The sequence below is a fragment of the Varroa destructor genome, unplaced genomic scaffold (assembly GCF_002443255.2).
Source record: "Varroa destructor unplaced genomic scaffold, Vdes_3.0 BEIS01000005.1, whole genome shotgun sequence".
NCBI lineage: Eukaryota > Metazoa > Arthropoda > Arachnida > Mesostigmata > Varroidae > Varroa > Varroa destructor.
The window spans coordinates 3,890,790-3,915,312 of NW_019211458.1; the positions used below are offsets into that span (position 1 = coordinate 3,890,790).

The 24,523-nt window shown below is 38.1% G+C and overlaps 1 protein-coding gene and 2 long non-coding RNA genes across 14 annotated transcripts; 2 read left to right on the top strand and 1 right to left on the bottom strand.

Annotated features, from left to right (window-relative positions):
• Window positions 1-4,212: 4,212 nt before the first annotated feature.
• On the bottom strand, window positions 4,213-24,085 carry Sec15 (exocyst complex component Sec15). 12 transcript variants are annotated; one of them, XM_022807097.2, is made up of 12 exons: window positions 22,932-24,085; window positions 22,190-22,340; window positions 13,537-13,702; window positions 12,909-13,298; window positions 12,152-12,685; window positions 11,689-11,846; window positions 11,309-11,464; window positions 10,736-10,927; window positions 10,086-10,377; window positions 7,725-7,751; window positions 6,392-6,726; window positions 4,213-6,142 (listed from the first exon to the last, which is right to left on the bottom strand). In XM_022807097.2, exons 1-12 carry the CDS (start codon window positions 22,957-22,959, stop codon window positions 5,992-5,994), a joined length of 2,580 nt encoding a protein of 859 aa, XP_022662832.1. In that variant the 5' UTR covers window positions 22,960-24,085; the 3' UTR covers window positions 4,213-5,991. The 12 variants fall into 12 exon arrangements, with proteins under 12 accessions (XP_022662832.1, XP_022662835.1, XP_022662833.1 ...); XM_022807100.2 differs by having other exon boundaries at window positions 22,190-22,546; window positions 22,932-24,084; XM_022807098.2 differs by having other exon boundaries at window positions 22,190-22,722; window positions 22,932-24,084.
• Window positions 14,892-17,807, top strand: LOC147755189 (uncharacterized). Its single transcript, XR_015329339.1, has 2 exons — window positions 14,892-15,424; window positions 17,410-17,807. It is a non-coding gene; the product is annotated as an uncharacterized LOC147755189 (long non-coding RNA).
• LOC147755190 (uncharacterized) lies at window positions 19,884-24,321 on the top strand. Its single transcript, XR_015329340.1, has 2 exons — window positions 19,884-20,897; window positions 22,149-24,321. It is a non-coding gene; the product is annotated as an uncharacterized LOC147755190 (long non-coding RNA).
• The last annotated feature ends 202 nt before the right edge of the window (window positions 24,322-24,523 follow it).

A 24,523-nucleotide genomic window follows, 5' to 3' on the forward strand; every position in this document is an offset into this window, starting at 1 on the left:
GGAAAACAAGAAGCTCTTCGGCTTATTGAATACATCGCTGGACCGTGACGCAAATAGTCACCGTGAGACATTTTCTGAGAGCACTCTCCCCCTTAGAGCTAGCAGTAGAGTTATTAGATGAACTGAATCGATATTATAAACCAAGCCTGCTAATGCCATAATCAAGTACCCTTTTATTGATCCAAACGGGAGACGTTATGAACACTTCTTTAAATAATTGTAACATTCTTCATTTGGCGTTTTTTTTTGTAAATTCAAGGGTAACGTTTTTACAAGCACATGCAGCTAGACGTGGTCAAGCATATGAAAACTATTACCGAGATTGTTATACTATTTTATATTGTTTTTTAGATTTTCGAGGTATATTTACATATAATTGCAGAAGTACATCTAAGAAACCCTATTTGCTTGAGTGTATAAGTTCGGTATGAAGATTCACGAATTACAAAAATTATCTTTGACAATTACAAAAAAAAACAAATATGAACTTATTTCTGTAATCGACAACAGTATGTAACTCTATTTTTACAATTGTAAAAAAAACTTACTAAGGGTACGGATACGGTTAAATAAATGGAATCAAACGCTTCAGAATTGTAAGGCACATCTGGAAGAAAGTTCTGCTTCTAGAGCATTAATAAGCGCATGACTATATTATAATATTGATGATCCGACCGAAACCATTACATACTAAATTGAAGTAGCATAAGAGGTTTTTAACCTTAGTTATAACCCAACTAAATTTCACCCAAACCTCTTGAGCCGGCTACTAGGATGTGTACTGGGGCGGTGTCTGAATCGACTATAAAGTTTAATTCCATGCACGAAGCATCGTATTTGTTTAGAAAAGCTACAATTGCTTTTGAACATATTAGGTTAATCTAACGTGAGCCCGACTATAATAATGTGACGCTAATTGATAATTTTTTATAAGGAAGTACTGCCCTCGAACTTTTTGTTAGTTCGAAGATGAATTATTCTGTTCTTAAGCGTGACTGTTTGTCGTAATATTGCAGAGTCTAGCATAGGCAGACCTTATCTAAATATTGTGGGAGCATACGATATCACCTAGCGATGTTGCACGGATTGCTCAGCTCCTACGAGACCTGAAACATAACCGCGAATCTACTGGTTTTCTAAAGATTAAAGCTGTTAAGACCTTTCTACAGACAGTTCGCAACTGTACCGATCTTTATATGCAGTTATAACTGGACACCCAAGTAAAATCTATTCTTGTTCCAGGAAAAACTGTCACATAAAAAAAAAAGTAGGAACGTCTTGCTATGTAACAACTACGGCGGGCTGATACACGTGAGATGCTGGAAAACAACAGGAATTTAAGTAGTCAGCGATTAAAAAAGATTATAGAGCTTTCAGTCGTCGCTATTTTCTGTCGAACAACGGTACTGTACAGTGAAGTGACAGGCGTATCGTATTTGTTCATGTACATATGTAGGTTGTATAAAACTTGAAGTTGGTAGTACTCATTACATCATTTTCTCAACAAATATAAGATCGAAGAACCTGTCACTAGAGCTCGGGGTAGATCTAGGTATGAAATCTTTCACCATTTTCCTAAGATTGATCGTTTACGCGCAGTGAGCCCGATTCTGTCCATTTCACCCCTTTTTTAAAACCTAAATTTAATTTTTTTTGTGTTTAGTGTATCATTATGGAGGTCAATGTCCGTAATATCTTTCGATACAGTTATATGCAGTAGAGGAAAAGAAAATCCAAATATTTTTTTCGAGTTTTTATTCGGTATTTTACATTCGGTGGTGTAGTGAGATCAGATGAACTTTGTTACAACTCTGTACTACCGAACCCTTAGCGTATATAAATAAGCACTAGCCCTACATGCCGCCTTTTCAATGGAAAATAAATTCCAGTAACCAAACTATTTTTGTGATTTTCTCATGCAATACTCATGACAACGTAACTTTTATAAATATGTGCGTTTCTAAGCGTTGATGCCTGGCTCGTTCACGGTATGTGTGCGTCAAAATCGGGGTACATCAAAATTCGATTGCGTAGTTACGGTGACTAAAGATGTAATAAGATATTCAAGCTTTATATGAAAAACTGCGTTATTATTGATTCGGACGGCTGACCTTCAGCGTGAAGCAAACGGGTCAATTTCATGCGAACCATAGATTCATATATTTCTATATTTAGCGAGTAAGTATGTTGTCTCTGCGCCCTCATGTAAATTCTGAAAGGTGTTTATGGTATGTTTGTGATATTTTACAAGTAAAATGGTAGGTAGGCCTGGTCTACCCTCGGCCTGGAGTAGTCATAGCGTTTTTCAGCGCTTTAAAATTTTCTGGAATATGGGTACATATGAGATGCGCGCATTCAGTGGTAGGTAGCGGTTTGGGAATTATTAATTTCTCTCTCTTTGCATTTTTTGTGAGTAGGCTTTGCTACCTCTGCATTGTTGCGTATCCATATGATAGTTATTTCTTAAGCACTGCATAATGCGAGATATTTGAGCTTCAGTTACAAGACTAATAGCCTATTTTTTTGCAGGATGTACAGACTTGTTAGAATTTGCTAAAATTATTCCCAAATGGGTGGCTTTGAGCGGAAATAGCTCTCAGTTCCTCAGTAAAATCTCATTTCGTTCTTGAAACAGTTTATGGTTTTGGTATGTGACGGCATTATTTATCGTTGTTATTTAGATATTTATGGTCGTTCAGGGTGATTTTGTTTGTCAATACCACGAAGACTCCCATCTGAAGTCTTATACGTGTTTCTGTTACTTTCCTCATTGTAGTTTATTTGCTCTCTAATTCACAAATGCTTTTTAAAAGCATTCATCGGAGCTCACGTGGAACGAGTATAGCGGGCTTAGCCGTTTCATTAGGCAGGTGTTCTTAATGGAGCTTGTGTGTGAGTAATGCAAAGTACTTCTTATATAATATGCTGCTCTGGCTATCTACTCTGACTTTCTGCTCCGATAGTACTAAGAAATGGCATATTTCATATTCCTTATCCATATCTCTTGCAGCATGTGGTGCTTATACCATCTGCCATTTTTAAACGATAAAGAGAGATTCTTGCAAAAATACACAACGACGCGTTTTTTTTTAACCATATCTTACACTTGTATATCTTCTTAGCAGATTGCTAAGTGTCAGATGTAGTAAGCTTTAGATAGCGGTGCGCGTTCTCTTAAATGTTCTGACCTCTTTCGCAAATTAATTTGGAAGCTTGCAAATTGGGGCAGATCTTTGCGACGTAGCAATAGCCGACATTTTTAACAGGACCGGTTATGACATCTGCTTACGTTAACCCAGGTTCTGCCAGGACATGTGTACAAATTTCGAGACGGAGTTTCATCACTTTTACCCTACATTGTTTATATTATAAAAAATATGTTCATTTTATACATAAATACTTTTCAATTTATGACCAGTTTTATGTATCAATCCACTGTTACGAATGTTCTCAAACTTGAACGTTCGTTTATTTGACGAAGGCATCACAGGCATGTGGATATGAGGCAGTCTATCGATTTTGGAAAAGGTTTTCTAGAGACAATTCCTTCCGCTTAGTGGAAACGCGTGCTGATGCACTATTTGTTTCTTGTTCGAGCTGTCCAAATGTGTTCGTTGTAGCCAGCCTATCAGTGAATTTGAGGATATAGAAGTGTACTATCAAAAATACGATTTTGCCGTCCTGAAAGTCAACAGAGACACCTATGACCTTTGGGCTTATAACAAGCGGATAGTGGTCAAACCAAAGCGAAATGTAAAGGAAACCCGTTTAAATTTAGTCCCCACATAATTGAGGCTCGATAGGATTTAGTAAGGTAGGAAGATTTCATAGCTTCACTACTGGTACATTAGGCTACCAAAAACGAAAACGCTTTCACGCAATGCAAATCACTTAGTGCTTGTATCTGCAAAAAAATCAATACGTGTAAAAAAAAATAGGGTGAATGCTTCTCCTAGTATTTCAAAATTACAGTTCTGCTCTATTCAACTTTAATAAACGTAAACTGTCGTTGCCAGGGAAGTGACTATTCTTCATCCTGAACTCGCCACCCTGCTAATAAACTATTCTTTATAGTAGCTACATAACATATTACGTAAGTTCTCAAACGTTTTGGGATTGCGTGAATGTTCGAATCCTTTTCGGCGATCTGAAAAATGTAGCAGATATATAAAGAACGATTCAGAAGTGTACAAAATAGAGACCACAGCAACATCTAATTCAAAATAAGGCGTTAATTTATATTTTTATTTTATTATCTGAATAAGACATGTTCTCTTGGCGACCTTTATTAAATATTACACTATACAATTAACTGTCAATCAAGTTACCGCTATCGTTTTTATTTGCAGGAAGTGCCGTTTAAGTATATCATCACCATCGTTGTTGCGATTCTTACTGTTAGCGCTTCTTTAATGGATCAACTCATTAGCTAATCAACATTATGATAGACATAAATAATAGTCTTTAGTTAAAAATTAGGCTCTTGTGTGTCTTTGTTATCAGCCATTTGAATGCGACCTTTGATTTTTGTACGACGCATAGCTCATAAAGATAATAAGACACAATGTACGCGCCATTGCAATATGATAGTATTACGACGTACTATCATCGTCACTATGATCATTGCTAGTAAGACCTGTTTGTGTGATGTTGGAATTATCTGTTATTTATGCTCTGACACTTTGGGATGGGTACATTCTCAGACAGCGAATTTTATGTGTGGCCTTCTTCTGGCTGGCATATCTGGATTCACTGTGATAATAATTACCGAAAATGTACCGTCTTTCATCTCAAAACAAAAATAATTGCCCTAGGATTTAATTAGGTAATATATTATTATAATAAGCATCTAGGGCTTGCTATTAGTTAACGATTTTTCTTATGATAGGTCCGGCACTTCACATACATTACGACGGATAGATGATATCACACTATTAAATGAGGGAAGACTGCACAGACAGACATATGGGCAGACTCGGGTCGTAAGCAACCCGAAGCATTGGTTTCCACAAAAGAGATGTTATCTAATCAAGGCTTTGCCTAAAAGTAACATATAAATTAACATGTTAGAAAGAGACTTTTCGAAATAGTTCACCAATGGTAGCAGAAAGTTTCCGTAATCTGTTACCGTTTTCTATATTACATACATGTAAAATCTATGGAGAGAATTGTATGTAACTAAATAGTACCGTACATATGGCGTCGCGTGTATTTCCAGCAATTTTTTTTGGCGTAGTATGCATGAATAGCAATAATAGGTTTGCTTTATTCACTTCATGCATATCGTTCCGGGCCTATTAGCTTATAAAGTAAAAAAGGCGTTTTTGTTGGCTAGGAACTACCGCTATCATAAAATTGATACCAATAAATCTATGATCAGAACAACAATAATTTAAGTATAGTTTTTTTGATAAATTAAAGAAACAAACTTAATAACATAAATGTTCATTTATGATGGAACCTACTGTCCTAATTTTCGTTGTTTAATACCTATCATGATGGTGGTTCAGACATGTTCCCTGAAGTTACAATGTGAAACTATAGAAGCCAGATTGTTCGGGTAACGTCTGGTGTCCTAAACAGTTGATGACTCTTTCGCGCTACACATGATACCGACAAATCGTTCCATTGCGCGAAAAGGAGAAGGGTGGTTGTTTCTGATTTTGTAACCGTCCACCAAACGTTTTTTGTCTGTATACATGCAGATATGCGCATTACATGCGCATATCTTGTTTTCATTCGAGCACCTTTCCCTTTACACGATCTGGGTTGGTATATCGCCAGCTTTGTATAAAATATTTACCATGATTATGGTATGACTCAAAATAATCTAATCTTTGCGTGCAGAAATAGCCTCTGAAGTCCCCTTACTAATCGGCGGATCCATGATGTGGATTCAGACGCAGGACAATTTTGGCGCTTTCCTTACGTAGCCAAAAACATTACATGCACTCTGGTTTCGTGGTAGCTGATGTAATTTCGCTGAAACCACTATAAAGAATTATTATTATGGTTGAACACTCCATTGGCCTGCGTGATTATTCTTAACTGTTTAACGGCCCATTCGAGAAGTTTTTTGCGTTCCTTCTGTTTTTGATTGAAGTTCAGCAACGTATTTCGCTTTTTGTCCGCTGCACACACCCTGGAAAAATAGCCAGTAAAAAGGTACAGTGACTTAACATATCTAGCATAAAAAATTGTCTTTATCTTGAGAAGGTACCCACTTGACGAAAAAAACGTTCCTTATCCTTAGCAGCTTACTACATTTGACTATGTTCATTCGGTTGCCTCGTACTGATTAGAACCTGTACTAGGTTAGGTAAAATTTAGCTACATTATAATAGAATAATTTTCATAATTCTCTAATGGTAAGCAAAAATAAGCTGATTACTTTTCTAGAACGATAAGTGCTGTAGTCGGCTGGACCCGAAGATATTTTGCATCGTTTCTTCCGTCGCTTTTCTCCTGTAAGTAGGTCTGCCAGTCCTCATCCATGACGAGATCGACAAGCTGTCTTAACTCAACGAAGAACATGGGCAACACATCTGCATTAAGACCCTGCACAGGTTCCGAGGTGGCAAACTGTTCACACTGAATCAAATCCAAATTGAACTGTTCCACGGCACCCGTAGATATCGCTTTTACTTCTTCGTTGCGGAGGAGATCGAGTAGCTTCCCGGAAAGATGTTGACAAGCCGTCATGCACGCTGTTTGCGCAACTCTATCCTGTGGATAACGCCGGAGATTGTTGTCAGTGGTGGCGATGGTGAAAACACCATAAGATTAACTTCTAAATCACCAAGAAGTTCACTAGTTCCGCCATAGGGTGCAATGAAAAATCAAGTTAAGAAGCGTTACTGTGTAATAAAACATCTAGACACACTTCTCAGAACGTAACGCTATTTAGATGTTAAGTTCAGGCAAAAGAGTAGTTATATGTGTGGCACCTTAACAAATCCTGAATAACAATAGACGCTGTTGAAGCTTTACACAGTTGTGGCTGTCACACCAACCGAGTCATGACCTTACTTTTGCTACCTTTGGTATGACTGATTTTTTATCGATTTTTCAAACTAACTAACCCTTTTTTCAAAGTCTTCGTCTTGTTTTATATGGGCTCTAGCCAACTAATCCCATTAGAAGTAGTACAAAATGCATTTACCGAATTTAGTGATCTGATACATGCCGCAAGATCAACGTAAATTGAGGCCAAGCAAAACGACATACATAAAATAGCTGAACTAATGAGAATAAATGACTAAACAATTCCTAATCATGCAAGCAAGCAATAATCAAATTCGTCCATGAAACTCATTTGTATCTAACTTCACTCAAAACAGAGAAATTTATTTTTCGGTATAAAGAAAACACGTTCTACTTCAAAACTTAAAACGAAAATAGAACTTCGTTCACTTGACAAGGAAAACATATACATTAAAGCGGCTTACGGAAATAATATATATTTTAATACGTTCGCAGGAATGTCAGATATCTAACTGGAGTAACAACTAATCCAATAATAATAGGAGCAGTGGGTTAAGAATGGGAAAGTAGCAGCTTGTGTAAGATTTGTAGCTGATGGGTTACTCGTGAGAATTAGTGGGTAGTCGACCGCATCAAAACTTCACCGAGGTAAAAGCATCACCAAACCATCACCGATGAGATGAGAAAAGTCCAGTAGAAGATAGAAATCTGACCAAATAAAATTTTCTTCGTCTACAAACCTTAAACTCGCAGATATCGCCTCTCACCTACAACAGCCGTGAGGCAGTGACGGATTGGATATTTTAGGAACGCATGCAGCAGCAGGCGAAGGCGCACCAATGGATTGAAAAATAAATTTCAAAAAACGAAATAAAACACACCGATCCAATGTTAGATAAACTAAACAGCATATACACACACACGATACATTTGTTTTTTTATGATGAGTTTATATACAGACTGCGTAATGGCTTGGGTGGCTTCGCGCCTTAGTAAAAAATTAGCTGCCTTAAACCTTGCGACATAAAAATAAACACTGTGCAATTTTAGTTAAGGTACACATATATTATAAATATACATTATATAGAAGTACCTTAAGGTATTTGTTATAATATAACAGTACAACAATATAAATAAAAAATGATAAGGGGTATATATAAATCTTGATTAAATACTAAAAAGGTACATTACGTAAAAACATAAGAAGGTAAAGAAATTCGCATAACACTCCAGGTAATAGAAGAAGCAACCTTTTAGACTAAATATACGTCACTGGCGTGCTAGGTATGTATCACAGTAGAAAATGTATGCATTTTTGCCATTTCTATTATACATATGAAACTATTTTTGTCCAGCTGTAAATGTACTGTTTTGTTATACAGTTTACTCTGTTGTCTCCGTCTAGCTAAAGCCGAGGGAAGGCTACTTGCGGTACCGTAAATTGATAACCGTTTCCTTCTGTTTCTAACTATACATAAGTTAGAGTCGACAGTCAAGAGACTTAATTCCACTAATTTCCATGCCTGAAAGAAATAATTTTGATGTATGAAGATTAAAAGATCCCGACGACACCTGTTACGCACGTGGCTTCAACACAGCATTTACCGTAAAGCGAGTAACGAATGCTGCTGCTTCGGGTATTTAATACACTGAGAGCGGATGCGTATCGTCCGGCACATATTTTATAGACACGAATCCGCCCTTTCTATAATAAGGATTCTACTTATATTTCATGTCCAAGTAGGCATGTTGTTAATGTCATTCCAGAAATCACCGTTCGGTCTTAACATTCGAAAACTGCTGAATGTCGCTATCATTATAATATGAGTCGAGCAGCAATTACTCAGTTCGGGCACTGAATTATAGCACTGTATTATAAATAGAGATAGCAGAAAGCGCTACATGCAAAATAATCGAACAAACAAATCATTCTGAACGGAAGCAAACATGCTACTATACGAAATGCTTCTATAAATAACGTATTACTTACAACTATGTACTATGTACGGCTTATTCTTTTAATTATCAAAGGGCTCGTCATCCTTATTCATAGATTGTGTATACTCTGCTTGAAATAACAGAACCTTCCTATTTTATCACACATTTATTGTAGCATGCTTTGAATAGAATAAGCAATTAATAAAAAAGATTACAGCTTTCAGGGAGAGGATTTAAACCAAAATTAACAATCCCAAATCATTATTAAAATTCTTTGATGGTTAGTTCTAAGTGGATAATAAGAGAGGTGTGAACTACGACTGCTGGACAATTAACTCTGATAAAGATATGAATAAAAAATCGAAGTTATAAAGTGCTTATATGCAAACACTCCCTCAGAATAATTATAAGTATGGAAACACCGACGGGGAGCAACGATGCATGCAATCTACTCCAGACGATGGTAAATGGTGGCTCGTTGCGACCCAAGCGGACTTATATTCGAACGAGCTCCTGATGTTGAAATTATTGTTGTTCTTCCAAAGAAGCAATACTTTTTCTGTTCAGCCTACGATGCGAGACTGTGGGGCAGAGTGTATCGACGACTTTTTGAGTACAACTTTTACACTCAAAAGTGTTACCTACTGCTAGAGAAAAATGCATTTTTTTTGCACATAATCGTTAACATGAAGCCGTTAGCCTTAATAGATGTGACCGGAATAGGATCAAAAATATACACACATATTTTATATTAAATTTAGATTGATCCAAATTTCCTTACAAATTTTGTTGTTAAATAAGTAGGGAGTAAACTAATCCTCAGGGTAGTTGAAAAGTTTAGCCCACTGATTAGCCCAATTGAGGATACTGCATTTCATACAATGTAAGGGTCAAGTTTTGTTCCACTGCAGTTAGCTTAATTTGACTATAGGTTGGAGACTAGTTGTCTGTTTTCAGCATTCAAAGGTTATTAATTATACATAATGCCCATTTCACATAAGTATATTCCTGAAGAACCAACTAAGAACACGCTCAAGACTAAATTGATTCATTGACTCATTAGATTACACAACTTGAATTCTTTAAAGATGTGAACGAATAGGATCCAGAAAATTGTATACTGATAAAATTTATTCTATGTTTTGTGCCTACAGGGTACTTACGGGTAGATTGGTGAACGCTTGGAAGACGTTGTTGAGAAACGCAATTAAATCGAGCATGTAGGCGGAAGCAGTACCGCGAGCCTCAGCGGCGGTCCATTCGTAAGTTGCCAGCTCGATACTCTCGTCGATTTTGCGTTTGATCTGTTTGTAGATTTGGTCTTCGGCGTTCTTACGAGAGTCCTTGAAGATCGCCTTGCCTTGTAGTCGTGTAGCGTGAGACGACACACCCGTTCCAGAATTGGTTCCCACGCCGCTTCCTACACTAGCACTACCACCAGCTGATGCTGGCGACCTATTCCAACAGGAAGGTGATGGGTGATAAACAGTTACGGTAACAACAAACTTCAAAGCAAAAAGTCAAAAAAGGATAGACATATTGTTTAAATCTACAATTACGCTATTGGAATTATTGATGATATTGCAATACAGTTCAAACGTTGTGTTTCTATTTGAAAAAGGAGGAAGCCAGAACTTTAAATGCTATTATAAAAACGCTGAATAAATGTGTTCTATGTTGAATTATGATTCTAATATTACCTTGAGCGTATTGTATGCAATACGCACTTAAAACACTGTGCACCAAGGGCAAAGAGCACACAGAAACACATCAACAGGAGCCCTAAAGCCGGCAGGCTTGGCATGTTACTAACCTGAAGATGGATTGAATATGTTCTTCGAGAAAGAATGAGGTCTCCTCAAGATAATTCGTATTAATTGTGATCTGAATGAGTTGCAAGAGACCTAAAGAGGGCTTCTCGATAAGCGCCGTAAGACATCCGCTCAACGTCCGCGTCAGGAGTAGGTTTGTTGACTTGCGCACCATATCCTCCACTTCACTTTGACTAATACAACAAAAAGTACGCATATTCTCGTACTATAATATTGAATCTTTCTGTGTTACAAGATGAGAATTAACAAAAATGAAAATGTAATATATCAAGGACGCCATTATGGTCCTGAAGATAAACGTTACAGTACGCGGCGGCTAATATACAACATTCAAGCTTAGAATTGCCATTCGCAAAGAATATATTCACACATCACTAAAATTGAGAGACAGAAAAAGGTTAACAACAATTTATGTATAAAACTGTGCAAGTACTAAAACACATAATATTAATCGTAGGATTTTATTTATAAGTTTCAAACAATAGGAGCAATGAAATGAAGTGGTTATCCTGATTTACTTTTCTTTAGCAGCGATTTCCCTTAACGATGATTACCTTAAATTTAAGTCCTGCAGAAACTTGAGTGATTCGCCGACAAAGTCCTTAACATACGTGTAAACTGCCGGAACAAAACTAGAAAAAGGAAACTTGCGTGGAAACGGTGACCTCTCCAAAACTTCGTCGCGAAATGGAAATTTACTCAGCACCCGTCTAGAACATCAACAAGGACCAACGTGTTCCTCTGTTAGCTCTGAATGTTCGCTATATTCAGTTTAGCATATAATTATAAAGAATATAATTATAGTAGATCCACAATTTTGTGTCATATTCAATTGGTTGACTTTAAAGGTTCACTAACGGGATTTTAGCGTAAAGGTCGATTACCTGGATTAGTTCGTTGAATTACTACCATAAATCTATGGATTTTTACAAACCTATATTCTTCTTCGGTGTCAACTTGCATCGGATGATAGCTGTCCACTTCAAAGAGTTGCCGAAATGAATCTTTGCAGGTCTTCATAAGGATTTCATTGTAGTGCTCATACACCTCCAACAGTAATTTAATTAGAGGATCTACCTTGTAGCCATAACCCTGCGTAAGAATTCACCGTAAAGAATAAAAGTGACGACCATTGTTGCAAAGCATTTTAACCTAAACATTCTCGCAGCTAATCTCCTATCTGTGCCGTGACGGAAATCGACTTAAATGTCTCCTATGTAGGATAGCTTAAAAAATATAAGAAATTGCATAATTATATGCTCTCGTCATTACTTCTAGCCATCCAACCAGCCCTGCTGCGGCACACAACACCAGATACGATCTACAAGTTTTTTCTGACAATCTCAAGTAATTCCCATATATCTATACTATCAAGCTGCTTATTCAGTAATACTTACTTTGAGCGTATATGCAAATAGCATAATGAGTGTCTTGACTCGGAGCATGAGGGGAGCTTCTGTACAGTAGCCAGTACTCGTTCTGAGAGCAGCCTCTACGCGATGACATGCCTCCGCCCACGAAGTTTCAAGTTCGGTTCGACTAACTAGTCCACCTGCCGTATTTGCCACATGCTCCTCAACGACAAAAAAGCCAGCCACCTCGTTAAAAAAAGCACGATAACCTTCGAGTGAGGCGTGCATATTAAACGCGGACTGCAGAGCGAGTTTGGCCTGTTCTTCCCGACTGCTCCGATAATAAGTTCTGAAACGTTCGCCATTACCCAGAACACCGAATATATGGTAACAGCGGTAAACTGGGCTGAAGTCCACCAAATCTTGTGCAGTTCCAACCGAGGCTGTATTTTCGCCATCAGAGGGTCCGGATATCGACGAGGGCTTTTTGAGTTTGACGCCAGATGTCGGACCATTAGACACACTGTTAATGGCGCCATGTGTAAAGCCCTCCGCTTCGATCTGATATTGCTCGCTAGCCTAGTATACCGCACAAATATACACGAGATAAATCTTAAATGATGTTGCAGCTTGTCTACAAAAGAACTTCGTAACAGTCCTCAAACGCGTAAATATAAATAATATGCCAATTTCGATTGATATTTATTTGGGTGCGCATCGACATGCGTAAAGAAGTGAGGTATACTTGTATTCTTCATTATCGTTGACATGTGTAACTACTTTGTTGTTAGTGACGCCCCACCTGTACAATGGCAATATCCCCAATGTGTGCTGAGTGTTTTCGTATGCTCTCCAGAAAATCTTTAAGTTCGGTCATGGAAGCCTCTTCAATTTGCGCGCGAAAGCGAGGCAGACGTTGTCCCATAGTTTGTGCAAACTTATGCCTTTGTATTAAAGGCAGGTAAGTATGTTCTAATAGTTCAATAGTTTTCAAAGCCGGATAATGGCGTTTAGCAGCCATCTGCTCGTTGAGTTTCGAATACATGTCGAGAACAGGCAGGCAAATTGATAATGCCTCTATGGCTGCCTTAATGTTGCATTGCGTTCTTCTAACTCGAACTAGGGCTTCGCCTTTTGCCAATGCTTTCTCTGTGCTATCACTCAATTCAGCATGGATTTCTGACACTTCTCCCTGAAACGTTGAAAGAGGCAATATCATTAGCTGTTTTTCAAATGCACCACTCGTAATTCACATGTCAAAAATGATTCGAGAGCAGAATACCTGCTGTACTTTCTTTTTCTTCTGTTCTGCCGATTTCAATGCAGAACCAAACAGTTTACAAATTAAACCAATATTTTTTTCAAATATGTGCGGTATTGGTAGCTGATAATTGCCAAGAAGTTGTTTTAAATAAAATCTCCTTGGTTACCTTGAGTTTCGCCGCTTGACTCTTGACTTGAAGCAGTTCATTGATTGAATCGATAAATCCTTGATAGTGAAAATTGCACATCTTTTGGATTTCTCTCGAATGGTCGTCGATGCGAGCGCGTAATTTTTCAAGGAATTTGGCGTGGTCGTCTCCATCGTAAATCGCTCTAAGAAAGCGACAAGAATAGATAGGTTCTACATTATCCCATATCTTAGTATTATAAACATACAGAAACAGTACATGAATAAACAGGGCCTCAAATGCTAGATTAAAGATTTTGTTCTACTTTGAACATTCAAAAATGTATCTATATAGTATGGTAAAAATAAATAAATTCAATATAAATTCACCCTTTGCATCAGCTGTTATGTCTTCTGCTATTTTAATGTAATATATAATAAAGGCATAACTTCTTAGGTGTAGTTTTTTAAATGTTGAATGACTTTTGCCAGATCTTCGTATATATCTGAACAGATATTTGCCATTAATATTAGAAAATACGCATTGCGTGCAAAATACATGTTTTTTTTTAATCTAGTTTAGTTATAGTTAAAAAAGAAAGTGTATGCAGAATATAGTATTATATATACTATACAGAATAATATTCAGAGTGCCTTTTTAATAATAATCTAGTAGGACCAATTAAAGTCAAACAATTTAAGTTTTAATAAAATTATATATTTAAATTTGGTAGCCATCGTTGCACGCAGTATTACTCTTTGCGCGTGTACTAGTGGTAATAGTTTTCGACATGTATGTATGTACAAAAGATGTACTATATCCTGCTTAGTGCCAAATTTTGGGTTTACTAGTACAATGAAAAAGACAATGAATCATACCACAAATATTTACGTTAAAAGACGTTTTAAACGACACCTAAAATTAGACCTTATTTATCAGTTACACCAGTAGAATTTTATTTGAACATATAGGTTTTATCTAGACATGATGATATTGGTATATTCGTATAATAATTTCGTATGTTGAACAAACACATAATAATAATTAATAAATTACTTAATAAATACATAACAAATATAAATACTTTACATTTACCTATTGGATTATAAAACTGCACACTTTCATATATTAAGGTGCTTCTGATTCTTTTTATCCGTTTAGTGAATAGCTCTACGTTGTTTACTATGTTCCTGCTACATGTGATCTTTTCAGATTGTACGTACTATACGAAAAATTATTGAAACGTCAGTAATTAAAGTTTCTACTTGTGTCAATCAAGTACAACCATAACTAAACAAAATAAATTTCAGCTCAAATGCGTAGAGGAAAGCCAGACGGATGTACTTTGCTTAAAATATGTCTATAGCTACTTCCTTCCGGAAAAAAGCCTGGTAGTATACATGGTGGAAATGGAGAATCAAAGCGGAACACGAAAACAGCCAGGGTAGCCGATTAATTAATTGGCAGTCCTGGCTATTTTCCTTTTATTTTCTAGCTAACAGCCATGGCGTGGCTATGGAAATACCAGATTTTTTTCAATCGATAACTTTAACAACTAAATTTCCGACAGGGGGGAGAAAGATCTTCGTTAAGTTCGTTGATCACATCTATAGCTAGCACTACACGATCGGATACGGTTCCATAGTTGAGGAACTATGTGCTGTAACTACTGGGGCCATTCAAAAGTGAACCTGTGAAATAACTGGGCCCACTTTGTTCAAAACCCTCGAAGAGCAGGTTTATAGTACGGAGTGCCAGTCTTGACGTGAAGTATTATATGCCATATTTCCTCTCCCGGTTTATTGCATCAACAAGAGATACGGAGGCACGATGCCTGTGTCCCTTTCGGATGAAGAGACATACAAGGCATGTTGTTTGCTGCAATGGTTACGTCCGACGCGACTCCCAAGTCAGTCTTATTTTATGCGTGAGTTTATAAACTTTGCACACAGTTACAGTCACAATTTTTACTGTACCAAGTTGAATCAGAAAGCAAAACATTTTTTTAATACGAAAAATTCTTTAGGTCTGTACCCACGCCAGCATTTGGCTATTAACTACTGATTGAGCTATGTTGCTTAGTAATATATAAGGAATGAGACGACTAAGGTTTAACATAGATAAAAGTAGCGAATTTAATAAAAAAAAACAACGGAAATTACTAGGCTTGTAAATAAAATATCGCCGTCCTTGAATGTCACACAAACAGATGGATTATTCGAATTTGCTCCGGTTCCTTAATTTAGAATGCTGTCGTTCACAACATTGATGCTCAAAATGTTTCGAGTTTTCCGTCCAATACTGCTTGACTGCAGTCTTTTTCATAAGCTACTATAAACTAGTACTAATTATATATTGCGGCTAATAATTTGCGATTGTTATATATAACAATCGCAATTAAAAGTTCCTCAAAAGCGTTTAGTATATCCGTACCATGCTCTAACGATGGATATGAGCAAAAAAGTGTGATCAAAATGGTTCAGCTGACTATTACGCAAACCCATTCACTCTTTAGCAACAGAATTTAGTTGATATTTAACCTTCTATGACGTCCTTAGAACAGCAATAATATGGCATTAAGAATGTACCCACCTTGTGCTATCATTTTAAGCTAATCAAAAAGACGGACACGGTTTCTATGAAAAATTTATACACGTTCAGGGCAGTTACATTCCACACATAAGGAATGAACTGCAAATTTTGTAGTAGATGCGATCGACGTGCAATAATTGGACTCCCCCATTCTTCACTGTGCCACCTACTATTCGTTAGGATACGGAATGAATACGCATCTGTCGCATGACCAAGATCGGTGCTGATAAATTATCCGAACCATGTCACTCTTCACTAAACTAAATTGCCTTAACTGAACACAGAAAACCTTGCGCAGGCGCAGTGCTGTTTCTCAGCGCAGAAGAGACGACTATGGGACTCCCTTTGCCTTATCGTTAAATGTATGCCTCGCAACTTATAGTTTATTTTAAATACTATTAAAAACCAAGCAACATTTACTGAAAGGTTCTACCTGAGAACGTGGCCGACAGTCGAGGAATCACTTGTCTCAATCTCCTTAAGCAGGTGCTCGTGTTCCTGCTGCCGTCGTTTGTCTGCGTCCTCAGCGGCTGACAACAACAAAATTCCTTCAGTCCCTACCGTTGTAGTCGGAGAGGTGGTACTAGGAATATCCTTAGACATGATGATGCTTTCCTAGTATTTCCTTGATAATCGGCGATGATTACGTTTTCTCTCATCTACTCCTCACACACGTGCACATTTTTATGACACTCGTAGCCACTGTGCGACCTCCCTATGAACACTCCTCTCAATATTCTCACGTCATTGCGGATATTTATAATGAACCCAGATTGAACCTTGCAAAGAGTTCGAGAACAAACACTAGGTCCACTAACAATATAATGGTAATCGTATCAGAAATGAGTTCTTTTTAAACTCACTCTTTAAGAGAGAGCGAATCGGCACACGAAGGGCTCACTAATATAATAAAGTCACCGAGGCAAAAATTCGTCGAACAACAGCAATATTCAGAGATCAGACCGACATTTTGGTGGAAGATTAGTAATGACACTTAATGGCGACTAGCAGCTACGACAGCAGTGATCAAAACCAGCTCACAAAACCTATACTAGCAACACCACAATTAAAGATCTGCTCAGAAAAAGAAGTAGCCAAAAGCAAACGACCTGCTTGTTGTAAAACTCATCCGGTGCTTGAAAACACTACTTACAGAACATTTGATTTGCTTTCTAGTTGTTATATTTGTTTATGTATAGAAGATTATGGTCGTAGCAATGGACCAATCTTTTAAGTAGTATTAATACAGCTAAAACTTATCCTTCGGATATTGCATTTGACTTGTATGATCTTTCTCTCACTTTCTATTGATTTCGACAGGCAACGCTCACTCCGACGACTACGGTAAATACCAGCTGCCAGCTGAGTTGGTTATACGCGCAAACAAGATTCTACCAGACACGCAGCATGGGATAATAATAACAACAACATAATATAGCGCAAACGGCCGCTATAGTTGCAGACGAAAGCAGCGATCACAAGCAGGAACTTCGTACACCAAAACAGTAATCGAGCAGTGCTATATAACGTACGGCAAAAGCTTATGGTATTTCTCTCGCTCTTAATGTCCCCAATACGAATGGTGGAATCAGAACAATGAGACTGATGATCAGACCACCAGCGCTTGGGTGGCGCCAAATTAAAAACGATTTCAAATGTTTGCTTTGATCAACAGCTAAGCTCTTCGTATGATTACATTTGTGCTCAGCATGTTTTGTACGCTTTATCCTATCATTTAATATATATCCCATATATAAATACCTAGTTGCGTAAAAGCCTGTTAATTTGATCTCATTATTATAACGAAAACAAAGAGAATAAAAAAACGTTAACTGACAGGAACTTTGCACCTGAATTTTTCATCGCCAGCCTATAGTGTGGTGTAAACAAAAAGGTTTTAAAAACTATTTTAAAAAGAAAGCGCCAAAAAAGGTTCGCTTTAGTGGCCACAGACCAAATGTTCATTAATGAGTTCAGTACTTAGCTGGTATTTTATTTAGCTGTCGAATGCACAGGGATTGGAAAAAGCTTGAGAAGACCTATAATACTTAGGATCCATTCCAATGCACAAGAATTGCTTTAACGAGTTTTCTGGGAGATGAGAAGCGCCGTAAAAGAATTTTTCTAATATGAAGATTCGGAATCTCATTTTTTGTTGATTATGTAAATTTGCGAAAGTAAACATTCCATTTTTCTAGTAATTTTCCAAAATTTAGTTACATTCGGTACGCTCTGGGATAGGGCATAATAGGTAACAATGAACGGGAAACATCATTGCTTGATTTAGTTTTTTAATTGCAGGTTTGTAAGGGTTGAATCCGATCGCTCGTGTCACAGGAAGTGATCGAGATGGTTACGACTAGAGTTTCTCGTATTTGGCGATTAGAAGATTCAGCTTAAAGGAGTGTATTAACATATGCTTGGTTGGGACTTAATATCTCGTCAGGTTAGAAAAACTGCAGGTGTCGTGCTTTGCTGTAAAATCTTTGTAGCACCACACTAGCGTTGTTTAATCGGTCTTGAATTCAAAGATAAGATACAGCACAATAGAAGCGAAAAAATCTGCCTGGAATAATGCTTGCATTAATTACCTCGGCACGTTTTCATGGCAATGCAAACCTAAGAAATTGCTTATATAGCATGTTTGCATCGCCATGAAAACGTACATGAAAATGTAATATACATGTATTTCCCGTTCCGGTCGACGGTGGATAATTATTTATCTTTATTATTATCTATTATTTAGTTTTTTTAGACTCTCACGTCCTATATCGTTAATCATTGCTTCATAAATCTAACTCCCAGTACTAGATGAACTGTCACGGATTCGAACCTGCGCCACCACACGTTAATACTACACTATCACGATTATGGTGGGAATACCATCAGGCCGGTTGATCGCTAGTTTCCAAAGGTGTGTCCCCGTTGTTGCTGTGTTTTTAGTAGCCGTAGTGGGATTCAACCTAAACCTGCCCTTATTCTTTGTTTTACTGAAGGGCCTTCCTGATAAGATAAGAGGGTTAAGGAAATTAGTTAAAGTTATCTTGTATATACTGATATATAGACTGATGGATGAACGGATTTCAAATGCAGCAAGTTCTAGCCCGGCTCCGCACGAGAGTCACAGATTTAATACTGACCGTAAACCTGATCAAGACGCGATGAAGTTTACATATAAATAAAAGCGATAAAGGTTAGATTAAATAAATAATAAAAATGAAAGGACAGAACAGGCTATTGACATTTTGTACCTCACAAAGTTTCCTCTTGCCTACATGAACCGGTTTCCGTATCTAAGGTTGCTCTTTGCAAAGGGCAGAGGTTTCACTGCACACGTTACCGAAAGATGCAGGAAGGTAGTGTTGACCGTATGAGCGATTAAATTGCCTCATCGCTTGACCTCCGCAACCGCTCTCAGCTTGTTCATTATTAATGTAGCTCCGATTGAAGGAAACAGTTGGGACGATCTCACGGTCGTGAACAATTGAATCGCGTCAAAGCCTCACTCCTCGAAAAAGCGCTGGAATCAGACATAGTGATACAAAATCACCTCGCGTATCTCCTGACTCCTCACTGCTGTTTGAGTGCCTATGTCGTCACTTTGAGCTCCCTATCAGATAAGCTTTTTCCGACGAACGTTAGGAACTGGGAACGAAAATTCACGGACATTTGTGGCTATTTCTTTGCTTTGAGTGCGACGAGAAACAACGAGCTTAAAAAGAGCCGGATGAACAGGCATGTCGTCAACAAGACCCATATGACGCGAAGTACGCGAAATAGTTTTATGTGCCCTTTCATATTGAAATGTTGTGTTGTTGAACTATATTCATGACGTTTTCAACTATCACCAGAAAACGTAAGCAACATTGACTTATAGAAACCCGCATCTCTATATCAATTCAGATAGATGCTTTTCGGGTTGGCTTATGCCCAGCGATATTCTGGCGGCTAATACACCATTTCGGTGAGTTGCGGTACCAGATAACAATAATCTATTTGGATGGCATCCCTGTATTCCCCCGGAGTTCAAGTAGCGTCTGTATCAACTTTGAGTAGTGCTGTTTTTGGTGACGCCGGTCTACACCTTAAAGTGCGTTTGCTATGTGAGAGCTCTTATGTCTTGATCGTAGGGTTTCTTCGCTGGAACTCTCCCTTGAGCCAAAGAAGCGATGCATTACTGTAAATCACTTACGGAGCTTTCTACGGCGCTTCTATTCGTGCTGATTCATATACACTATTGCACATATTTCGTTCATTTTTTTCCGGTTTAACACGCGACAGCCAACGCTGTACGGATTGAAGTTTTCTTCGCCTTTTAGAAGAAACACGGAGCCATGGATGCCCATTTTCACGGATAACGTAAATTACTTCTTCTTCATTTAATTATTATATATTCTCCATATGATGACTGATGTAGCTATCACGCAAGCGAACAGAGTGGTGCAAAAAACGATTCATACAATCGCAGAACGCATATTCGCATTTTTGCTGTAAGCTCCTGGCTCTTTCGTTTTTGCAGCGTTTGCAGTATCAGCCTTAACGATGAATACCACCGTCAGCGAAGCCTTAGGCGTATCTCTGTTAGACCGTGCCACCGAAGAAATCGTTGGAGTCGTAATCAGCCCAAATATTCTGTCGCTCTGTATTTAAGCTGCAAAAAAACCCACAAGCAAATCTGCAAAACGACAACCTCCTTATAGCGCTCCGACCCCTTTAGCCCACCCTTCTGCATCTCCAGTGCCAGCAGCCTGACACGTCCTGGAAACTGTCGTCTAAGTCCCAGCTCGGATAGAGTATCGAGAAGTAAGGTACGTGGTATACCCATTAATTACGCGGATTACGGCAATGGCGTGGCACCGCCGGTCTAGGACACATCAGAAAGAACTCGGTGCAGGATGAGGGCATTTAATCTGCTAGCGTGGTAGAGTGAAAAAAACGTAGGAAATAAATATTGTGATAACCAATGCGTCTTCGGTTCCGACCAGTGATGGTTATAAAATACGTTTCTGCCAGCCAATTTACTAGTTCCCAGTAGTCGAATCTTGACTGCTTCACTACGTACATTAGTGCAGCATATTGTTACGAGCGAGTGTATATATATATATATATCCCAGGATAAAAAAAAAGTATTGAAAAATTATAAGCCAAAATCGAAGCAAATATTTTTTTTGTATTTTAGAACAATATAACTTATCGTAGTATGTATTGATGGCGTATTTCTATTTTTTTTTGGTGACACTAGAATACCGCCATCGTAGAACCTTTGTCTGGCATCGATGCTTCCATTGTTCACTAGTTTTGGTCGATTTTTTTCAAGGGCTTGTTGTTGTAATCTTGACAACAGAGGTCATACTCAATCAATTTTGTTAAGCTTTTTTTACCTCCATTAAATGTATAGCATTAGCTTGGCGTCGCAGAGACTGTCACACGTTACTGTTATTTGTAGTCTACTTTTTATCAGCCATGAGCAACCGCTTAAGAAATTCTTTAGTTACGTTACGTTTCTGTAGAGTTTCATGGATTCTTCCGCGTCAGCTCATGCGGAACTGAAACTTCGAGCTTCTTTTTATAGCTGGTTGTGTTTAAATTTAAAAGTGTTTTCTAATGGATGTGCAGTTTTTCAGCAGTGTCATGGTTTTTTATAACTCTCGCAATAACTTCAATACTTTTTTTCGATATTGGTTGAACACTATAAGAAAATTTTTGTGTATCAAAATTCCCAGATTGAATGTGATAGAAGTATCTTTGGACCGTTTTTCCGATAATACATCTCAGCTCAATTTTTTTATGAGCCTGAGCGTTTATACCTTTATCGCAAAAGACAGTGATTTCTTTTTGCAGAAATTGCATTTAGGTTTAAGGTGCTCTATCTTAGGCCTGAACAAAGATACTCCACCAATTCAGCATATCTACTATGATCTTATTTCAACTTTTAAAAATCATCAACGCTGACCCGATATGACTCATATTACCTGCTATATGTATCTTTAAAGTCATTCCGGCTAGAAGCCTTTTTAATTTTTCGATAATCTAGTATTTAATATTTACGATTGTTTTAGGTTAAGAAAAGAAGAAAAATGTGCTTTATATAGTTTTGTACCTGAGTATGGGTGATATGGTTACAACTCCTCCAGTGTACTCTATCTCTCGAACGTAGTACTCATGGCGTTGCAGAGCGGCTGCTGTCTCAGCTTCTTCAGGTGTGAAGGCGTTCGCTACCTCAACCTGCTCTTCATCGCTGTCATCTTCATCTAAGTACGTCAGTACTCGGGCCATAATTAAAAATACCCCTGTCTACTACACTACAAACTACAATGCAAACTACTTTACCAGAACCCGAATGCTGAACAACAGCTTTTATGGAATTGTCAGATCACTTTTCAATGAAAACTCGGTGTTCATTGGCTTTTAGGTGGATGGAATAACTTGCGCTGGCACGTGCACTCAATTGTCGAAACTGCATCAGATATACATGCAATTAACACAAGTATTCTTCCCTTATTGATACTGAAAGGTTACTCCTGGCAAACACTTTTCGTTTTTTGGACACCAAGTATTTCACTCGTCTGTACTAGAGAGCACTTCACGGTTTGGATAGACTTCACCTTTCCGAAATGCTAGCGCGAGCTCTTCCTACAATACCCACAAATAAATTCAACCTATAAGTCGTATTGTCGCATGCATCAGAGCAAGGCGTTAAGGTTCTATCTAACTGGCGAAGTATTGTTGCTGTTTTTCTTTTAGTTTCGATATCTGGTAGGCCTCTACGCGAGCACTAGTAAATGTGACTCTGTTTACTCAGTACGCTTTGACTCGTGCTTGCCCTTTTGAAAACTACTTACACTTTTGATTCGCTGTGTGACGTATCATAACGCACCATTTTTGGTTTTTAACACTACTAGGCTGAATAAAGGTGTAACTCTATAGAAAAAGAAAGGATCCTTGCTGCGTATTAATTTCGTTGCCCCCACTTAATCTAGGAAACAAGCAAGCACCGCTACAAGGGTTTATTTCCACACAAAAGGTTCTTCCCCTTCTTATTCCGTCTAGTATTTGGGATTTGTGATCTATCTACAGGCTTCAACTGCTCATGCCTGCAGCTTAGATAGACGCGTACTTCTACTCAATCCACTACCAGAATGTGTGGAGAGCACGGCGAGAGTCTATAGCAGCACTATGACCTCTCTGGCTTGCCATTGCCGTTGGTGCATTTGCAGTGCGATAATCAGTGAATGAGCGTGCTCGCCTTCCTTGTGTCTACCTATCCAACAGTTCTCACTAAGACTTATACACCAGTCTAGAGCCAGTAAACCTGTACACGACTCGTGCACACTACCCGATCCATTGGAAAGCGAGACTGACGGAGGGACAGAGCGCCGCGCTTTGATGATGCTACGCTACGGTCGCCGATGCTATGACATACGACTGCTACTGAGAAACTTTGACAAAGCATGCGACTGCTGGCGTTGGTAATGACTACAGTGACGAAACAGGGTCGCATCTACGAACTTAACAGAGATACGTACTGTGTTATTATAGTGCAGTCTCTTCGGTAATCACTCAATTACTTGTCGAGTTTAAACGAGATTAATCTTGCCTTGATGCTGATGCCGAGCTTAAGAAGCCATTGCCGTCGTTATATTCTGAGTTCGTATCTAGCGACTTTACGACTATTCTAACTGCCGTTTGTGCACGAGGTGTGGACAGGGTGTCAGATCGGGTGATGTAGAGTCCCTTCTTCGACGCCTGTGATTCATCTGCTCCCATGAGAAATGTTGAAGTGTTTGGTTTTGTACAACAATTTGAATTTTTCATCATTTTGGCTAAAAAATAATTTAAGTTTGGCATTTTTGATTGCCAGCTGCAGCAGCGAGACACATTATGATGGAGCGGCTCAAAAGCCGGCTACAATAATGATAGCAGTTGCCCTGCACAAACGTGTTCAAATAATTGATATACGTCAACAATAATATACGATGGCAGTTGTTGTGAGGCCTGAAAATAGACTGCAAAACCCTCTTAGCCTTCACTACGTGGCAGCGAATGTGGAAGTAACTGTCGCTTGCCAACACTGCTCACAGCAATAGTAATACCTTAGGAGGTCATTTTTGACGATTTTTCCCTTCGGAAGTTAGCTTTTTTTTCAACTAAATGTGTAGATGTTTTATCTGTTTTATTTTAGTTATGGGTTTTTTCGCCTGCTCTGATAAAAGTTCAACTTCTCCAAAGGTTTGAACCTTTTACTCATTTTTTGATTTCCTATAATTGGACGAACTACTTATTATTCATTGTATTTCGCATCGATTACAAGAAATGGACAATCATTAGGGTTAGATACGCAGGGCTCGCTAAAATCCTATCTTCCTATTCTTCTTCGTTTATTAGCACGCACTAATACGTAAAATGTTTAGGGTACCTATGAACAAAAATCACT

Bases quoted from the DNA above. Each gene is read 5' to 3' on its own strand.
- Sec15 (XM_022807097.2), bottom strand. From the start codon at position 22,959: ATGATACGTCACACAGCGAATCAAAAGT. The intron at 11,465-11,688 runs GTTTGTAAAAAT...TTGATGTTCTAG, and splicing joins GACACCGAAGAAGAATATAG to ACGGGTGCTGAGTAAATTTC. The intron at 10,928-11,308 runs GTAATCATCGTT...TTGTTGTATTAG, and splicing joins CTGCAGGACTTAAATTTAAG to TCAAAGTGAAGTGGAGGATA.